The sequence below is a fragment of the Pyrus communis genome, chromosome 1 (genome assembly GCF_963583255.1).
Source record: "Pyrus communis chromosome 1, drPyrComm1.1, whole genome shotgun sequence".
Lineage (NCBI taxonomy): Eukaryota > Viridiplantae > Streptophyta > Magnoliopsida > Rosales > Rosaceae > Pyrus > Pyrus communis.
In genome coordinates, this window is record NC_084803.1 from 31,724,995 (window position 1) to 31,743,447 (window position 18,453).

Consider the following 18,453-nt stretch of genomic DNA (forward strand, 5'->3'; position numbering starts at 1 on the left):
CCGCCTGGCATTTGTAAACCATTCCTACACATAATGACCGGAACAACCTTGCGAAGGTCACAAACTTAACACTTTACAATGTTCCACAGTCCACCCGATTTTGTGCATCAACAAACTCTGATATGAAGCCGAACATGTTAAACACCGACGATTGGTTCTGATCAAATTCAAAGAGAATCAGAATCAGCTTTACATTGAATTCAAAAAGTGCTAGTTTTGTTTAGATGAGGCCTCTTGAGACATGTGATCTCAGTAGATAGCATTCTTGTCAATCCCCAAAAGGTTGCAGCTATGGAAAATTGGAAACTCTCAAAGTGTTGCGAAATACGAGACTTTCTTGGTCTCGCCAATTACTATTGGCAATTTGTAAGGACTTCTCAACCAACCATAAAGCTAAGTGTTGTTTCACTCAACCACTTGTCCTTGTACATTTCGATGACAACAACAATGTCAAAATCTACAGTGATAATTCACTAAATGATCCTTAAAACAAGAGATTCTTAGAGATGAGAGCCGGCTAGCCAATCCCCATAATAACGAGGATTTTCCATGTAATCCAACAAGGAATCCATCGGCTCCATTCGCATCTTTTCATCACCAACAACATGCAACCTTGTTCAATGAAGCAACACTTATCCAGTGCAAGCCTAGAAGTTACATCATCAGCAGAAACTTATCCGGCCAGCCACTGCAAAATACTTGTTTATAGGGTAAATTACACTTTCATACCTCAGGTTTGGGGTCTATTTCAATTCCTTACAACATCTTCAAAACATTTCACTTTCATACCTTAAGTACTATTTTATTTCAAAATAATATCTCCGACATGGTTGCCACATATATGCCACGTGGCTACCAAATGTCTGCCACGTGGCAAATAAAATAATTTTTTAATTTAAAAAAAAACCTAAATTTTTTCAAAAAAAAAAAAAAAAAAGAAAAACCCACATCTGCAAGAAGAAGAAGAAAAAGAAGAAGAAGAGGAAGGAATGGAGATGGGTCTGGGTGGGTGGGGAGATAGGTCGGGGTGGGTAGGGGGACGAAAGGAGGGTCCCCGGGCGCGCGGGGGGGGGGGGGGGGGGGGGGGGGGGGGGGGGGGGGGGGGCGGGCCGTTGGGTTCTGGGAATTTGAAACTCATTTCTTCTTCTAGGTCGTTGGGGGTGGGGATGGACAACTTTTTTTTTTTTTGTTTCTTTCTTCCTCCCTCTTCTTCTTCTTCTTCTTGCAAAAATGGGTTTCAATTTTTTTTTTTTTTTTTTTTTTTTGAGAATTTTTAAAAAATTATTTTTATTTGCCACATGGCAGACATTTGACAGCCACTTGGCATATGTGTGGCAACCACATCAACATATAACAAATCAATGGATGGAAAATGTAATGAAGGTATTATTTTGAAATAAAATAATACTTAAGGTATGAAAGTGAAATGTTTTGAAGATGTTGTAAGGAATTGAAATATACCCCAAACATGAGGTATGAAAGTGTAATTTACCCTTGTTTATATTAAAAGGGATATAAAACCACATTCCGTGTGTATTCGATACCAAACAAAATATAACAATCGACCAATCTATTGAAAAGTTTAAGGTTTATAACCCTTATATAAATCCTTTGACCTGCCAGGAATTTAGATCAGTTGACATACGAGCACCATTAAGATGCAGTCCACGTTCTTTTGCAGCGACCATTCTACAAGACCATACATCCGAAGCATGAAATCCTTTAGGGCCGATAGCTGTTACGAATTTACCTGTAGTTATGTTTGCAGCCACGATTAGATTTTAACAGGAGTCATTAAGAATATGTAATGAATTTAGGCAGACTGTTACCTAAAAGAAAAATGAAGAAAATAATAGAGCAGATACGTACAATTGATGTGTCAATGAACCCAGATTTATGATACAAAAAATTCTTGGGACTCCATTGGGGATGACCAATATTGCACAAGTGATTCTACAGTCAACCTTCGTGTTGCACTAAGCATAGATATGAAAAATCGACAACCATCAATTTTGTATTCTTCAAGAGGATTCCTGTGCCCGAAACTCCTTACGTTTACCTGCCAGATATTCCATGTAAGCCCGTGACTTTGTCCAAGCTAATTGAGATTTAAATCGACAAAAGATTAAAGAATACCGCTGAGCTGAGCCTGTTCATGTTTACAAGATGATCCCTCCAGAAACAATCAAGGGTTTTCACAAGAACTGCTCTCTGTTTTCAGATCAAATATTTTAGTCAAGGAAATTAACTATTAAAACAAAAATTATAAACACAGATAAACATCTGGTAAGATAATATGTAAGCAAATCTGGAATTTTTACACAAATCTTCTCATCGAAGTTTCATGAAAATACTACTATTTTAGGGCAAACTCAAACCCATTTGTTTACAACCATTAAGCATGCATCATATTTACGTTAACCATATAGCGACACAAATTCCAACTTAAGAGTGCTGGAAATCTTTTTTTTCTCAAACGCAATAATAATGAGAAGCTAATAAATCAACGTTAGCATTCATCAAGGGAAGTGATTTCACACCCGTTTAGCTTCTCAAACACCCATCTTTATTTATGGGGCATCAGATTGAATAAGTCAAACGGAATCAACAGATATGATTAAACAAGGGTGTGTAAGAGGCTAAAAAGGGTGTGAGAAAATCACTTACCTTCACCAACTACCATAGATATAAAAAGTAATAATGAATGATCGAAGAGAAGATTCTTACTTCCACTTCCTTAACATATCCATCATCATAACCAGATTCTTGAATAACATCCAAGTATGAAGCAATTAAAAGATCTCCAAGGTATTTGCGGAGGAGGCTAGTAGTAGCATGGTACCGTCCATTCCTAAAGTAGACATATCAGGGAATGATAAAACTCATAATATTGTTAAAAGGAAAACAGAAACAACAGAAATGATACAAAATAAACGAAGCATTCCAAATTATGGGTATGTGAGGGACGGGAGCGCGCACACAAGCATAGAGTTCACTCACTTAGTCATATCATCAGAGCATATAGCAAGCCAGCGTTTCAATGAAGAGCTCTTCTTGCGGATTCCTCTCAAGGCATTTGGAGGTCTTGGCAAGTTTGGAAGGTGAACGTCATGAATATCTCTAGAGTTTAGTTCATGTGAGTCTGCTAGAGACTTTAGTAAAACTTCCTCTGTAATGCCTGTAAATGAATCTGGAGAAGCTCCATTCCATGAGGATTCATGTTAAACAAACAAGGAAATGCAGGAAAGGGATAAAAATGTATCAGTTTACCATCCAGTAGTTTCCCAGAAATTGTCATAAACTCCTTCAAAAGCTTCCCCAAATTCCAATTTCTTGGATGCTATTAAGCAGTAGGGAATCAGTAAGACGAATTAGGGGATAGAAGTATACAACAACCAATTGGAAATTCCGTACTACCTTCAGTGCATCAACGTTTCCAAAGACAATTTCATCTACCACTGCCTGCATGTACCTATTAACAACTTTCAATGAGTTAATTAACAACAAAGATGCTGCAAAAAATTTGAAACTTGTAAAAACATATTAAATTATAATCATTTGGACATTAAATTAAATGGGAGAAATTAGTAAAAACAAGAAAGTGGAACCCAGCTAGATTTTAACAAATCAAGCAGAGTGGTATAAAATATGAAACAGGCCAAGAAAGAGAAAGTAGCAACAATTAGCAATACAATTGCATGCTTTATCTGCCACTTGTACACTTTTCAGAACACGAGTACTGAATGTTGTCACACTCGGCAAGCTTAAGTTTTCCGATGCTTCAGAGTCTCACACTAAAATAGTTTTCAATTATCTAAAGCTACTTTCAGGTAGATAATGACTCAGTTATGCATTCTGGGCACTCCATTCTAATTTTACGTATCAAGAATTCTAAAAGAAAGAGGTCTGAAAATTAAATTACAAGTTATCACCAATCTTTCTATAACCCGGTGAACCCTTTTTCTTTTGTTCCTTCTCTGAAACACACATTCACTAACAATATCCAAGTACTGTGTAACGGCTAAAGGATGTAACTTCAAACAAGCATGCTACTGTAAAATGAGTACCTTGAGTGTGGGACTTAGAAACTTACTGGTAAATGTTCTGGGAACAACTTTCATCATCACCCGTTAAAATGGACTGTCTAAGTTCATAGACATGCTTTCTCTGAACCTGGAAAAAGGGAACAACACAATTTAACGAACAAGATGCTGGGTTTTTCCAGCCCATGATGAGTTGTCCTGAGTCTATTAGGAATTATAGTCTTAGAGGATTAAATTGTTTACCCAATTGAAGTTGTTTTCCCAATTGGAGTTGTTTACCCAATTGAAGTTGTCTACCCAATTAAATTGTTTACCCAGTTTAAATTGTTTACCTAATTGGAGTTGTTTTCCCAACTGGAGTTGGTTTCTCAATTGGAGAAGAATTCATAACCAGATTCCAATTAGGATTAGTAATCCTTATTGAATAAGACCTTGTCTATATTAGGAGGCTATTGCAAGCAAATAAATTGTATACCACTCAAGGAGTTAGAGTGACAGAATATTGTAAGGGCAAACTGTGTGCGAGAGAAAAGAAAGAGATAAGAGTAGAGTGTATTTCTTGTTCTTGTTCCTTCAGGTTTTTGGTCAAGTCTTAATCCTAAAGGCTTGGCAAGATTATCCGTTGTACTCATTATTGATATGGTGAAAGATCGTTGTTACTGCCCCATGGACGTAGGCACATATAGCCAAACCACTTTAATGCTTTGTGTTATTTATCTTGGTTATTTTGTTTTCGATTTCCGAGTTGTCTCGAGTTGTCTTGTTTTTCCCATTTTTAAACACGATACTTACAACACAAGTAAGCAAGGGTCATCATCATTTAAGCTTGACATGCAAGTAAGAAGGACCCTTTTTTCCTATTTTCCAGTTTTGAATTTATGCAAGTAACTTACCTGCACAACGCATCACTTAAAGTTTGCTAACTAATGATAAAGATATACCTGATTTAGTACTTAAATCGTAGAAAAGGGATACAATGTCCAATGGTTACTCCTCATGGAAATTTAGGGATTACAAAGTTTATTATACTGCTCTCCAGTGACGAAAGTTCAAAACTGAATAATAAATCAATGTTTGTAAATAGTGTAGCAGTTACTACTCCAATAAAGACATTGTGTTATTCATAAATGCATTACCTCTAATACTTCATCAAACTCAACAAGGCTCTTCCTTATGCCAAAGAAGTACTTCTCTGCATTAACTTGCAGGGCCAGTAGCTAAAATTCACAAGTATTAAGCAGATACTTTAGAAACAAAAGAGAGTGAACAATAATGTGTGAGATGATTAAATGAGAGGTCGCCAAGCACGCTTAAAATATCAGAGAAACGAATAAGAACATCATTGACATGAGATCACGAATTACCTGTTTAACAATTGCACCACCTTCAATTGGCATATCCTCATCATTTGTAATTTTGGAAATAAGTCTCACAGCCCACTTGGTGTCAAAATTAAACTTTTGAAACATCTCATCCTGCAAGCTATTACATAAATGAACAAACAATAAGGTACGGAATAATGAAACCATGAGTTTTACAGCCATGCGCAGTTCAAGACCAATGTGGGCCAGCTCTTAGACTTGCAAAAACCACCAGTTGGAACAGAAGTTTGCATGGTCCAGTGTGAACCAACAATAAAGATGACTGAAATCATGATCAATAAACCAGTCTGACTGGCCATTACATTGATTGAGATGAAGCAATGTTGACCGAGCAGAAGTGAACTATGACAACTTGGTAAGGTTTTATTACAAGATAATATCAATAGACATGAACAGACCACAGATGCTATAGACCCACCACAAATCATGTCTTTGTGCGACCATATGAATACTGAATCCATGTAAGCCTAAGCCGCTGACGAGTGAATTACCTCACCATAAATCGTGTGGATCCAGGATCACCTTGCCTTCCAGCTCTTCCACGAAGCTAATGTAGTAAAAACAAAAAACATTATCATGATAATCAAAATAAAAATTGTCAAACGAAAGAAACAACCAATATATAAAGAAAACTCTTGGCAGTTCCCAAAATGGAATTGGATGACCACATCAAACTATATTTAGCTCATGCATTAGTCCATTCTTCATGACCAAATGGTAAATAAATATGACTACAAAATGTATGCCAAAAACAATCACCTGGTTATCTATTCTGCGAGACTCATGCAAAGATGTTCCTATCACATGAAGACCCCCAAGATTTTTTACTTCAGACCCTTCTTTAAAACAGTGTACCTCACAATCCTTCAGAACAGATAGATAAGCAAGTGCAATTGTAGGGCCAAGAGGGTACATCTCCGACTGTTCATCAACAAGCGTCTCTAAATCTTTCAAATCTTTTGACTGACTCATTTCCACTGACTCTGATATCATAGATTTTGCCTCCTTATATGTCCAGCTCTTGCCTTCATTTTTGCAAACATACTTGGCTGCACGATGCATAAGAGAATATTAAGAGGTTGTTCGGATTTTAATTGGAAACTAGTTTATACTTTTCAAAGAAGATGAAACTAACTAAATTACTTAATACCCAATGGTACCAAACAGGCTCTAAAAGATTATGATTACAGATTGATGACTAATGTGCATTTGTACAAGCATAAAATATTTTTGGTGAGAGCACAGTCACAAACCCATTAGCGCTGTCTTAGCAAGAAAAGCTAATGATGATGGACCGACCTTTATCTTGGACAATACCTACAACAAATGATTAATTAGAAACAGATTCAAATTGGCATGCAGCTTAAAGGATCAACAATGAATCACCTTTTGTGAAATTGCCTCTCCATCAACATCAACATTTGGAGCTTCTCGTGTCAGGAACGAAATTAAACTGTCTTCTATGATCTCTTTTGCAAGCATCTTCAGTCATTGCAAGTACAAAAGGAATTAAACCACTGTTTAGTTTCTACTTATCCACACTGAGTCCAGACAAAGATGCATTAGAGTAAAGGATAGATGCATATGCATGAAGTACATGTTCGAATAGATTCCTGAAAATAATGTGTAGGTTCATTTAGAATAAATTAACAAGGAAAAAGGCACTTACTTTTGGATTTCCTCCCAGAATTATGTCAGTGCCTCTGCCAGCCATATTGGTAGAAATGGTAATGGCATATTTTCTTCCTGCTTGGGCAACAATTTCAGCCTCCCTTGCAGCATACTGATGAGAGAAGTGCATAAACACAACGGCAATGTAAAACCAAATTGTCAAATGAGATTATAGTTAAAAAATAAAAATTTATAGACCGCCATGTGAAAGCTCCAATCAAGTTAAATTTCAATAAACCTTAGGCCGTGCATTTAGAATATTGTGGGGGATATTCTGTTCCCTCAGCAGATCAGACAAGTACTCGGAATTCTCAACACTGCATTATTAAAACGAGAGATCATAGTTATAAATCTGCTGGCCTCTGCATACTCAAGACATGAAGTCGACCAAATACTAGTATCTCCTCCTCATGCATAAACTTATCCAGTGTAAATATGATTTAGTTTTAACTTTAATCTAATAAACAAGTCATTTGGATCAACGATATGCCATTTGGTCCAAATACCATTAGAATTCTTACAAAAGCACATGAAACAACATGCCTCCACAGATATAACCATGATGACAAAGTTTGAAATAGAGACTGAAAAAGTTTCAGCAGCTTTATCTGAATCACGAATTCCTATATATTTCTGATTCAACCCTCCACCATGACCTAAGTAACTAACATACACGGCCAGGAGAATTATAAAAGTCGAAACAGATATATAATTCAGCATCTGGGATGATATAAAGGCACCAAAAAATGCTTGACTATCAATGATATAATGCAAACTCCTCTTGGTCACAAAGTACAAAACTTCTAAAGTTTAACATGCATATGATTGCTGAGTCACTGACACATAAGAAGGTTATAACATGGCAGCCGCTCTATTATCACAGAACCAGATGCAAGAATTTAAACATATTAAATTAGATTTACCTGGTAGTTCCAACCAAAACAGGACGCCCCTGTCTGAACATGTACTCCACTTCTTGACGAACATATTCCCACTTTCCTTGAGCAGTCTAAAATAATACAAACCGAAACCTTCTGTCAAGTTGACGATAGAGTTTATTGAAATTTCGAGGCATAGAATTTATAGACATCAGATATACTTGAGGGTGAGCATTAAATATCCTACCGCAAAAGCTTGAATTGGTAAATCATTACGAATGTTTGGAAGATTTGTTGGCACTTCAATGACTGGCACTTGAAACATCTTCAAGAACTCTTTCTCCTGAAATTATTAAAGGGTAGATCTACATGAATATGCAATTACGAATACAAGTTAAGCAAAAAATTTACTTTGAAAAATACATCAGAATGCTTGTAAACAGACATACTTCCGTTTTTGCAGTTCCAGTCATTCCTGACAGTTTTGGGTAGAGCTTGAATAAAGATTGATAAGTGATTTGTGCCACAACAACCGAATCAGCCTAACAAGTACATTGATATTACAACTTTGAACTAGGATGGTATATACATCATGTAATGAATTGCAGTGAAAAAAAAAAAACCTTCAGGTACTAGTTGCCAAACGTTTGGATGTACCTGAATCTTCAAGCCTTCTTTAGCTTCCACAGCCTGATGAATCCCCTCAGACCACCTTCTCTTCTCCTCAACTCTGCCAGTCAGCTGTAAATATTTTAAGAACTTTGAGTTTCTAATGAGTCACTTAATTTCTACCTCTTTATAAAGTGCACCATCGATGAATTTTTTATCCACATTTATTTCAATGATTCTATTCCTTCTGTTGTCAATATAAGCCACTCAATGATTGGATCAAAGACAACTCAAAATTTATAAAAATGGAATTTGGGATAATCAACTTATCAATTGAGGAAAGAGAAATGTTGAATTGGTCTTTCCTTAATTCACTTAGGGTACCTAAAATTATGATGCATACCACAGTTTATCTTTTGTATATAATAGTCTGCCTAATAAAAATATAAATCATACCTCATTTATTATGAGAGCCTTCCCATTTCTGACAATGTATTGCACACCTTGACGATAGAACTCTTTAGCCTTCAACGCATTCATCACAAATCTACATATTTCAAATTTCAATGCTAAAAAGATAAGTTGAGACAAAAACACACACCTTGATTGCCTATTGGCCACATTTTAAACTTCAGTACTTGCTAATAATTGCTGATGGTAGGTCAAACAATTGTGATAATTTAACGGAGAAGGTCTATTATGTGCCTATCACTCTCAGGTGTGTTATGTGTAAACATGGAGCACAGGGCTTAATTTGTATAAGAACGGTTGAGTTTGATCATTACCTAGCCCAAGGATCATTTTCATCCCACAAGTCATTTGTTTCAAGGGCCATCTCAGCAAGAGCTATTCCTTCTTCAGTCAACTCAACTGAATTATCTTTAAGTTCTACATTGTAATGCTGTAATGTTCGTGATTATGAAACATAAAAGTTATTCTCAACATATCAATACCATATCGACATGATATCAATAATACAGAATTAGGGATGACACATTGACGACATATTGCGTATCCCACTCCATGACAGTGGAGCAGGATCCCCTTCAGAAGTTCTCCCTCCTATTCCTATATATATATATATATATATATATATATATATATATATGCATGGGAAAACAAATGAATAGCTGTAGAAAGTTCATCTGAAAATAATAGGAAAGACTAATCTCACAATTCCTCGCACAAGCAAATCTGCCACTTTAGCAGCCACAGGATAGCATGCAGCATCTTTACTAGCCTGAGAAGGACAAAATTTAATAATGAATGTGTACAACAATGAGATCTTTTTACAAATGAAATTACACATTACCATACCAGATTAAGCTACTATTAAAAGAAAAGAAAATCAGCATTCAAATTATAACATAAAAAATATAAAATGGAAACCTTACAAAAAATTTACCTCCCCACTAATTAGCAATGGATTTCGTCCTTCGTCAATAAGAACTGAGTCAACTTCATCAACTATTGCAAAATGAAATGGCTTTGGCCTGTTTTTACAAAGTAAAACTGCTGACATTAGAAATAAATAAAAAAACATGTATTTATGAACTAAAATTATTTGAGATGTACCATTTCATAACAAGCTGTCCACTGTTTCCAGCAAGGTTATCTCGTAGATAGTCAAAACCAAGTTCCTGAGTGAATCATTATGAATGAGATATCAGGAAGACAGAAATTTTCTTCTTCTTTTGTTTTGGTGGGAACAAACTAACTAGTAATCATCTACACCTGACTAGCAAACATTAGAAAGAAAAACAAAAGGTTTCTATGCAACTACCACAAAGAGTAATGCAAATAATACCAACAAGCAGTAGAAATGACTTACTGAGTTATTAGTGTATGTTATGTCACAGCTATAGTTGGATCTCCTTTCTTCAGCTGTCATCCCCCTCTACATTGCAAATAGGAACTCAAATAAACATTGAATTAAATACATAAATAAATTGAAGTGTATCCAAGTTAAACAACTGCAGGCCGCCATGTCTCATAATTAGGAATCAAGTCTATTGCATACAAATTCACATGGAGAGGAAATTACCTGAACAAGACCCACAGTAAGGCCTAAGAAGCGATGAACACGACCCATCCAGTCAGCATCTCGTTGTGCAAGGTAATCATTTACGGTTACCACTGTTTCAACAGAGAGCAAATTATGGAATTAAATTTTGACAAATGTACACGATAGTGAAAAGTACAAACAATTGGGCATTCCACCCATTGTACAACTACACTTGCAAACAAATAAAATTCTTCGATAAGATCCAACACAGAAAACATACCATGAACGCCTTCACCTGTCAGGGCATTAAGATATGCTGCCAAGGTGGAAACCAACGTTTTTCCCTCTCCTGTTTTCATTTCTGCAATGGACCCATCATGAAGCACCGCCCCACCAATAATCTGGTGTTAACATTGACAACATATATAAACAAACAAAAATATTAAGTTGACAATTTACACATAAATTACATATGTTGAAACTATATGTACAACCGCAAATGTAATCATGAACATAATGAGAGCGAGAAATAGGAAACCTGCACATCGAAATGACGCATACCAAGCTTCCTTTTTGCAGCTTCACGAACAACAGCAAAAGCCTCTGTAAACATTATAATTCAAGAAACAGAATTACTCCAAAAGTTTATAATCCAATTAAAATAATGGACAATCTTCTAGTAAGCAGAGAAGATTGGGAACCAGCTTGGATATCAGCAAGTGTCTCCCCCTTTCCCAGCCTTTGCCGGAACTCCGCAGTTTTAGCAGTAAGCTACAAGAAACAAAAACAACCCAGTTTTCAAAAAGCCAAAAGAAATCCAATACAACAAACAAACAAATAGAACGAAACCACCAAACCTGGTCATCAGAGAGACTCTGTACTTGAGGCTCGAGCGCATTTACAGACTTCACAAGGCGGTAGTAGTCCTGAACAACCCAGTTGTTCAAACTAGTTACATCACTCCAAGTTTTCCTTATAAGACCCAAGTTTTCCTAAATCAAAGAACAACCCATTCACGCATTTCATCAAACAGATGATGGGCAATTGAGTAAAAGAAAAAAGTGTACTGAAAGACATAGGCTATATAAATTTACCTTAATAGAGGCAGCAATCGGTCTGCTTCTGAGCCTGAGACGACGTCGTGGAGGCCAAGAGAAGGTAGAAAACGAAGAAAAGGAGCGGGCTTGGTCGGGGAGGACGGAGGTGGAGAGTTGTGAGAGAGGTTTAAGGGATAGGAAATAGGGGTTTTGGAGAGAAGGCAGGGCAGCCATAGCTATGGAGCTCTCTCTGGGATATGCAAGTGCAGAAGCCGAGTAGGAAGCGGGAACTGGTCAGCTACGATTCTCCCACCAGTGAAGACTACAAATTACATACAATATTAACATGTGTGTTAAATACAACGTATTTAACGCAATTATCATCTAACCGTCGAGATGGTGATTATAGCTGTTAGGTCTCAAAAATGCAACGCTCCAATCCAACCAAGTCCCAAGGCCCAATTATTATGCAAAGCCTATATTCAAGCCCAAACACATGCCAAGGCGCTGGATCGACGAGGAATATATTGACCAACATGCCATGCTACGATGTTTAAGCCGGATATTCACAACATGCTTCCTTAGCCACAATTCATGTTAAGCCCAAGTCGCATATTTGGGGCTTGCCAAGTGGATTGTGATGTGGATGGTTATGGAAGGTTATCGGGCTACGTGAAATTGGGGTCATGGAAGGCTTTGGGTTGCTTGGGAGCCAAAAGATCCAAGGCCATACCCTTTGTATTTCACGCAGGCATCATTGAGAGAGAACTAGCCTAGTTTATCCTTTTCCCTAGCAAAGCCAACCCCCTTGGTTATGATTAAACTAGTTTCTTGCATTAAATGCATGTTAAGCCAAGCAAGTCAAGCATTTAATGCTGACTTTCCCTTCCCAGCTTGCACAGATAGCTAACATGCAAAAGCCATGAAGCGTGCTACCAGATTTGCACTTGCAGAAGGCCACCCCTAGGAAAGCTGCGCCTCAGGAAGTAGCAATCTGTAGGTCTCAATAGTGCAGCTAATTTACACCAAAATGGAATTAATAGGATAGCTAGGGAGAAAGGAGAGGAAGACCAAGCCACAAGGGGATATTCCCTTGACACCTAGAGAAGAAGCCTTCACGTACATGAGGGAGAGAAGCCATTAGAAGGGGATTCAGATTAACAGAGAGGAGGAGATAGAGAAAATGTAGTGCAAGAGAACCACCTAGAAAGAAGCCCAAAAAGTTCCATTTTAGTCCAAAAGCATACTCCAAGTCTCAATCATCACCATTGATGCAACCTTGGCAATTTCCACAAGCCTTGCTAACACCCTAGGAAAGCCTAAAACATTAGAAGTCTTGCTAATATCTCAACCATTAGAAGCCTTGCTAACACCCTAGGAAAGCCTAAAACATGCAACTAAGAATGTCATGCAACCATGCCAACCTCCTCTCTCTCATGTAAATTGATAATCTTCTAACTTACATACCACGTTTTGCTTGAGCAAGTCATTATCTCGATCTTTCATGCTATCTTCGAGCAGTTGATGTTATCGAAGTATTTCTTAAGACAAGCTAACTCTTTCGAGATATCTCGAGACTTGTTACGAACCCGTACCAAGGGAGACAAGAGGATGTTCTCAAAGCCTAAGTCCGACCTAAATGTCCCCCAACAATAGCCAAATCTAGAAAAAAAAAAAAAAACAGAACATATTTGAGTAAAAAAAATAAACATATTTGAGTTCAAGTTGGTGGGTTTTAGGCCTCAAATTGTATACTTGAACATGTAAACAATTTGAGATCAAACGTTAGCGTAATTGCATTGGTTAGAGCGCACATGCTGCCTTATATAATTATATTCGAATCTCCTCACTACGATTTAAATTAGTTCAGTATAGTATAGAATATCAATTCAGTCTCAAATTGAACTGATATACAAAACCACCAAACTGGTTCAGTTTGACCGGTTTGCACGGTTCTTTTGGATGTCGACCCAGCCCTAACTCTTAACGGGACGTTAGGAATTTCTTACATGTCCGTCGTTTAATCATGTATGTAAGCAAGGTGCAATACTTCAGGCAAAACACGCATCGTTACGACTTGTATTAGTATATACAATCATCATTTCTTCTTATCAGAAAACTATACATAAATAATCATATTTGTATCAAATGTTTCTCTGTCGTGAACTCTTGTATCGTATTTATATGACCAACATTTTGACAAATATATTGTGTCACGCTCTACACGAAATTGTGTATCTGCTGGACTGCTAGGGTGCAAAGCAGCAAACATTCCCAGTAGCACGATGCTTGTCTATGACTCCATGCCACTCTCTGAGTGGGACTTTAAACTTCGTACCATCGAGGATACACAAATCTGGTGTTAGATTTCCTGGCTCAACAAGCACTTGGCATTGGCTATGGCTAAGCTTTCCACAGACGAAAACAAACCCAGCACAACAGCATACCCATGGTTGGTCATTTACCATAGTAAGATACCTGTAACAACCAAATTAAGATATCCAATTTACCGTGTCATAAATAAAAAGGGAATGGAACAAAATCATCGTTGAAAAAGAAGTGAAAAGAAGAGAGCATATTGTGTAACTGGTTACCGCAATGGAAAAATATGAAACATACCACGATATTCCTATTAGCACATCCAACAAAAAGCTTTCCTTGCCAACCTAACAAAGTTGTTATGACAGAATCACAGGGGATGGATCCAATAAGTCTCGAATCTATTTGAAACTCGTCGCCAGACAATTCCTGTGACACGCAAATGAATTTACATGAGTTCAAAAGTTTGATAACATAGCAAACCAGCTTCATCACATACAAATACTGGAAATAAAATAAAATAGGATGAAACCATATTTTGCACATGTACCTGTACATTGACAGTTTTATCCAACCCTCCTGTGAAAAGCCATTTTCCCTCCATGCCAGAAGCAAATACTGCACCGTTGTGCATTTTAATGGATTTCATGAACACATCATTCCTCCAGACCTGAAGAGATCCGAAAAAGAAAAGGCAATTTAAAAGAAAAGTTGATCAGAATGACAACGGTCGGGTTGATTAGTCCATTCTACAATGCCAACTTGAAAACTTGAATGCTACGGCGATCAAAACCTTAGGGACAAAACTTAGTATATAACCTTAACTAGTTTTAGGGTCCTGAATGGATTCATGTATGTTCATCCTCAGCATGGAATACCCCATACAGCAGGAGTCATATCTTAACTATACGTGGTAGGATATCAAAAGACTAACTTGAGATGCGATCTATAAATGCCCAAATGAACACATAATTCTAGACCGGATCAAGTAAGAATAGGGGTAAAAAGAACACCTTTACACATCCATTGTCATGAGTTGCAATAAGCATGTGCCTGTCAACAGCAAGAGATAAGACAGATGCCACGGTTCCTGATGTGTCTTCGCCTAGTACTGTCAAAGGACTGTGATCGCTAAGACTCCATAATCTGATGGTTCCATCCCAACTACCGCTATAAAGAACACCATCACAAACTGCAAGCGTTGAAACTACTGATCTATGACCAGACATAGTGCATGACAAGGTGCCATCCTGAATTTTTTCAAAAGAGAGTTTCTTCCACATAAAAAAGAGACGCATGCCAGTAGAAAATAACAGACAACATAAATAATGCAAACCCCTCACCCGCACTGACCATGCCTTTACTGTTCTATCTCCACTGCCAGTATAGACATATCCATTTCGGCAGGCCAAGGCATGAATGCCACTAAAGCGCCAATCTTTATCCTCGTGGAATGTCTTTAAAGGCTCTTGCTGGAGAGGGGTACATGTGCCCCAGACAAATATACCACCTCCACTGTCACCACTAATGCACAAGGGTTGCTCTTCATCTACATAAATTAGAGCCTTGATGGTATGTTCATGGCCCTTAAATGTATGTACATGAGAGAAGTCCTACATGAAAGTTGCACCGACAAAACTTAGTGAAAGGGAAACATGGAGAAAATTAAATTGATATAAATCACCAAATTCAAACTATATGAAGTCCAACTTATATTCTAAGAGGCCAAACTCCAAAAGGTTGGCTTCTTGTGTGAATATTAGGAAGCACACAAACAACATAATCAACAGTGCCAGCTCGTCAAATCATTTATGATATCAAGCATGCAATAAACAGATTAATAGAAACAAAGCTGCATTTATAAGTTACGACATAAGAAGAAATTATATGGAAGATGTGGTAGCAGGCACTCATGTTTGTGCATTTCAAACAAAATTATTATTAGCAACAGTGAAGGTAAAATGCTAACACACTCATTCATGCGCTCTCAAGCGCACGCGCGCACACACACAATTAATTACAGAAAAAACTAACTCCAAAAAAGACAACCATTTCAGTCTGTACCTGCAACGACCATACATGGATAGTTTTATCGAATGAGGAGCTAAATAGAAAGTCCCCTACAAAAAGAAGTAAAATCCATATTAAATTTCACATACTTGATGTATACAAAAAAGTATGCACTGAGTATGACAAATGTTCAGTTTACATATTCTTCTCTTGGCTGTCCGAGAGTTATGCACCATTGGAAAAGGAAGATGCCAAACTGAGGGGATGTTTGTTGTTTCACACAAATCACTCAACACATCTTAACGTGAGTTCTAAGATGCTTTAGGCTTGTTTAATCATCTTAAGATGTTTTTCAGATAAAAAGATATATACACGCACACACACATTTTGTTTGCTTTCGTTAAAATTTAATTGTTTGATCAGTTTATTGAACATTTTAGTCTCAAACCTGCCCTTCCATCATTCTTCGTTTTACAAGTCATATCCACAAATTCTTTCTTCCCTAATCGAACAACACCCCCTCCACCTAACTGGTTGATATTTCCCTCACATTGTGTCGCCCAAAAAAGGAACGCTTCTATTAGTTTCAGCCGTCTGTTGGAATTCTTAGAACCTAATAAACAAAATGGGCAGACTACTGCAGCATAAACACTGCTTAACCGAAACAGCATGAGATGTGCTACCTAAAAAGTATTGTGTAATGATTATACCTCCAACAGCTAACCCTGTAATAGCATCACGATGACCCTGCAGAACTTTAAACTTGACCTTTCCCCCTGCTAGGCCATTAAAAAAATCACTGTCAGCCCTCTCATCCCCAACTTGATCAAAATCTGATCCTCCACTGATTTCACTTCCTTGCAGTCCATTTTCTTTTGGTGTTTCTAATATTTCCTTGCGTGTCCCACAGAGTTGCCCCAGAATCAAGCAAAAGCTTCCACTATCTTCCTTAATCACCCCCTCCAAACTGGCCATGATATCACATTGAGGCTTAATAATCAGTTCCCTGATGCATTTCATCAGGTCCATCACAAGTGGGCGACTTGCTGGATCATAATTCAAACATTGGCAGAGGTTTTCCCTTAGGGATGCATATTCCTGACCCAATCTCCCTTCGATCAAAGCACGGACTCTTTCAATCCAGCTTACATAAGTTACATGGTCAAAAAAAGAGATTCCACAATTCTTCACAAGCTCTTCATCAAACTCTTTTCCAAGTAGCAGTCTTAGAAACACACAGGCTAATGACCAAACATCCGAGCCACATCCAACCGGATATCTCGAGCCATCACATTCTACTGCAACGCCCTGTTTCTGCAACAGCTCAATCAACACCTCCGGGCTAACAAAATCACCATCTTTAAACAAATTCCAAAATGCCAATTTCAATACTTCAGCATCAGTTGATTCAGTTCCTATTCGACCAGAAACAGAATCTACAACACTTCTCCATACCTTCCTTCCTGTCACTAACACCTCATTCAAATCCACCTCAACGTGACCAAAATCATCGAAACTAAAGCACGAAAAACCAAAACATCCAGCAACAAACCCCTCTGAATTCAAACCAGACACCACCTCACACACCTCCATAGCAATCATTGCAAATGCAGGCAACCCATCTTTAGTAAAACCATCCTCCCCAGCTCCCAACTTCCCCGACAAACTCTGATTTCGCCTCTCACACCCCAAATACAGAAACCCATCTTCCAAATTTCCCCAAAAGCCATAAACTTTACACACTCTCCTACAATGCCTCACAGAAACTCTCAGCAGCAATCCCATTTCGTTCCTCTCTTCCTCTCTCATTCCACTCAAACACTTCAAAACCCTTGCAGTGTAACTGAATTCAAACCCAGAACTATCCGAACCCGGTAACGAACCGACCCGAAAAAGGCTGACACTCTCGTCCTCTCTAAACCAAACCCGACCCGACCCGAAACCAGAACCAGTTCTTCCTTTCAACACAGTACAAAGCTCATCTCTCGTTCCATCATCAACCTCGGTTTCCACCGAAACGGCGTCGCTTGGAAGCACCCAGTCCTTCCACGTGACGTAAAACTCGTCGGACCAAATGCACGGCAAGAAACTACCAACTCCATCGGCCGATTGTTTATGGGGTGTTTGGGAAATACCGGAATTAGGGTTAGGGTTTAGTGAGAGGGAGAAAGAGAGGAGGTCGATGTTCTTGGGCAGAGCTGTGGGTCCCTGCGGAGGGTACTTGACGAGTTGGGTGCACGCCGGGCAGCGAATCGTCTCGGGGTACCGCTCGGGCAGCCTGACCAAGCAGGCCTCGCACGCCGAGTGGCCGCACGCGAGTACGCGCGGAATTGTGGACTCGCTGTCGTAGTTCTGCAAACACACCGGACACTCCGGCAACTCCGGCGACTCCATCGACTCCATGTCTCCTTCACAAGCCAAACGACATCGTTTCGAGATTATATTACACGTTTGGATTTTTCTTTTTGTTGGACCTTTTATTCCTCTTAGTTTTGTCAT

The 18,453-nt window shown here is 38.2% G+C and overlaps 1 protein-coding gene across 3 annotated transcripts; it reads right to left on the reverse strand.

Moving 5' to 3' along the window:
• Positions 1 to 1,447: 1,447 nt before the first annotated feature.
• On the reverse strand, positions 1,448 to 18,453 carry LOC137743698 (protein translocase subunit SECA2, chloroplastic). Of its 3 annotated transcripts, XM_068483651.1 has the most exons (37): positions 16,665 to 18,453; positions 16,009 to 16,064; positions 15,288 to 15,557; positions 14,958 to 15,194; positions 14,495 to 14,614; positions 14,245 to 14,373; positions 11,446 to 11,580; positions 11,290 to 11,359; positions 11,127 to 11,191; positions 10,869 to 10,989; positions 10,628 to 10,719; positions 10,415 to 10,480; positions 10,159 to 10,223; positions 9,989 to 10,076; positions 9,758 to 9,823; positions 9,369 to 9,484; positions 9,040 to 9,130; positions 8,632 to 8,715; positions 8,424 to 8,516; positions 8,222 to 8,317; positions 8,020 to 8,105; positions 7,335 to 7,413; positions 7,095 to 7,208; positions 6,812 to 6,907; positions 6,679 to 6,742; positions 6,185 to 6,474; positions 5,917 to 5,972; positions 5,408 to 5,525; positions 5,180 to 5,260; positions 4,094 to 4,173; positions 3,418 to 3,472; positions 3,271 to 3,340; positions 3,001 to 3,190; positions 2,728 to 2,851; positions 2,137 to 2,211; positions 1,870 to 2,059; positions 1,448 to 1,750 (listed from the first exon to the last, which is right to left on the reverse strand). In XM_068483651.1, exons 1-36 carry the CDS (start codon positions 18,451 to 18,453, stop codon positions 1,895 to 1,897), a joined length of 5,592 nt encoding a protein of 1,863 aa, XP_068339752.1. In that variant the 3' UTR covers positions 1,448 to 1,750; positions 1,870 to 1,894. The 3 variants fall into 3 exon arrangements, with proteins under 3 accessions (XP_068339752.1, XP_068339736.1, XP_068339743.1); XM_068483635.1 differs by lacking the exons at positions 14,245 to 14,373; positions 14,495 to 14,614; positions 14,958 to 15,194; ... (1 more) ...; positions 16,009 to 16,064; positions 16,665 to 18,453 and adding an exon at positions 11,683 to 11,946; XM_068483642.1 differs by lacking the exons at positions 1,448 to 1,750; positions 1,870 to 2,059; positions 2,137 to 2,211; ... (26 more) ...; positions 11,290 to 11,359; positions 11,446 to 11,580 and adding an exon at positions 13,676 to 14,103 and having other exon boundaries at positions 16,665 to 18,413.

What these genes read in the sequence shown, in the direction of transcription:
- LOC137743698 (XM_068483651.1), bottom strand. Translation starts at nt 18,453, where the DNA reads ATGACAAAACTAAGAGGAATAAAAGGTCCAACAAAAAGAAAAATCCAA. An exon ending in AGAGTCTCTCTGATGACCAG is followed by an intron (nt 11,360 to 11,445) that starts GTTTGGTGGTTT and finishes TGTTTCTTGTAG; the next exon opens with CTTACTGCTAAAACTGCGGA. An exon ending in GATATGTTAAGGAAGTGGAA is followed by an intron (nt 2,212 to 2,727) that starts GTAAGAATCTTC and finishes ATCTGAAAACAG; the next exon opens with AGAGCAGTTCTTGTGAAAAC.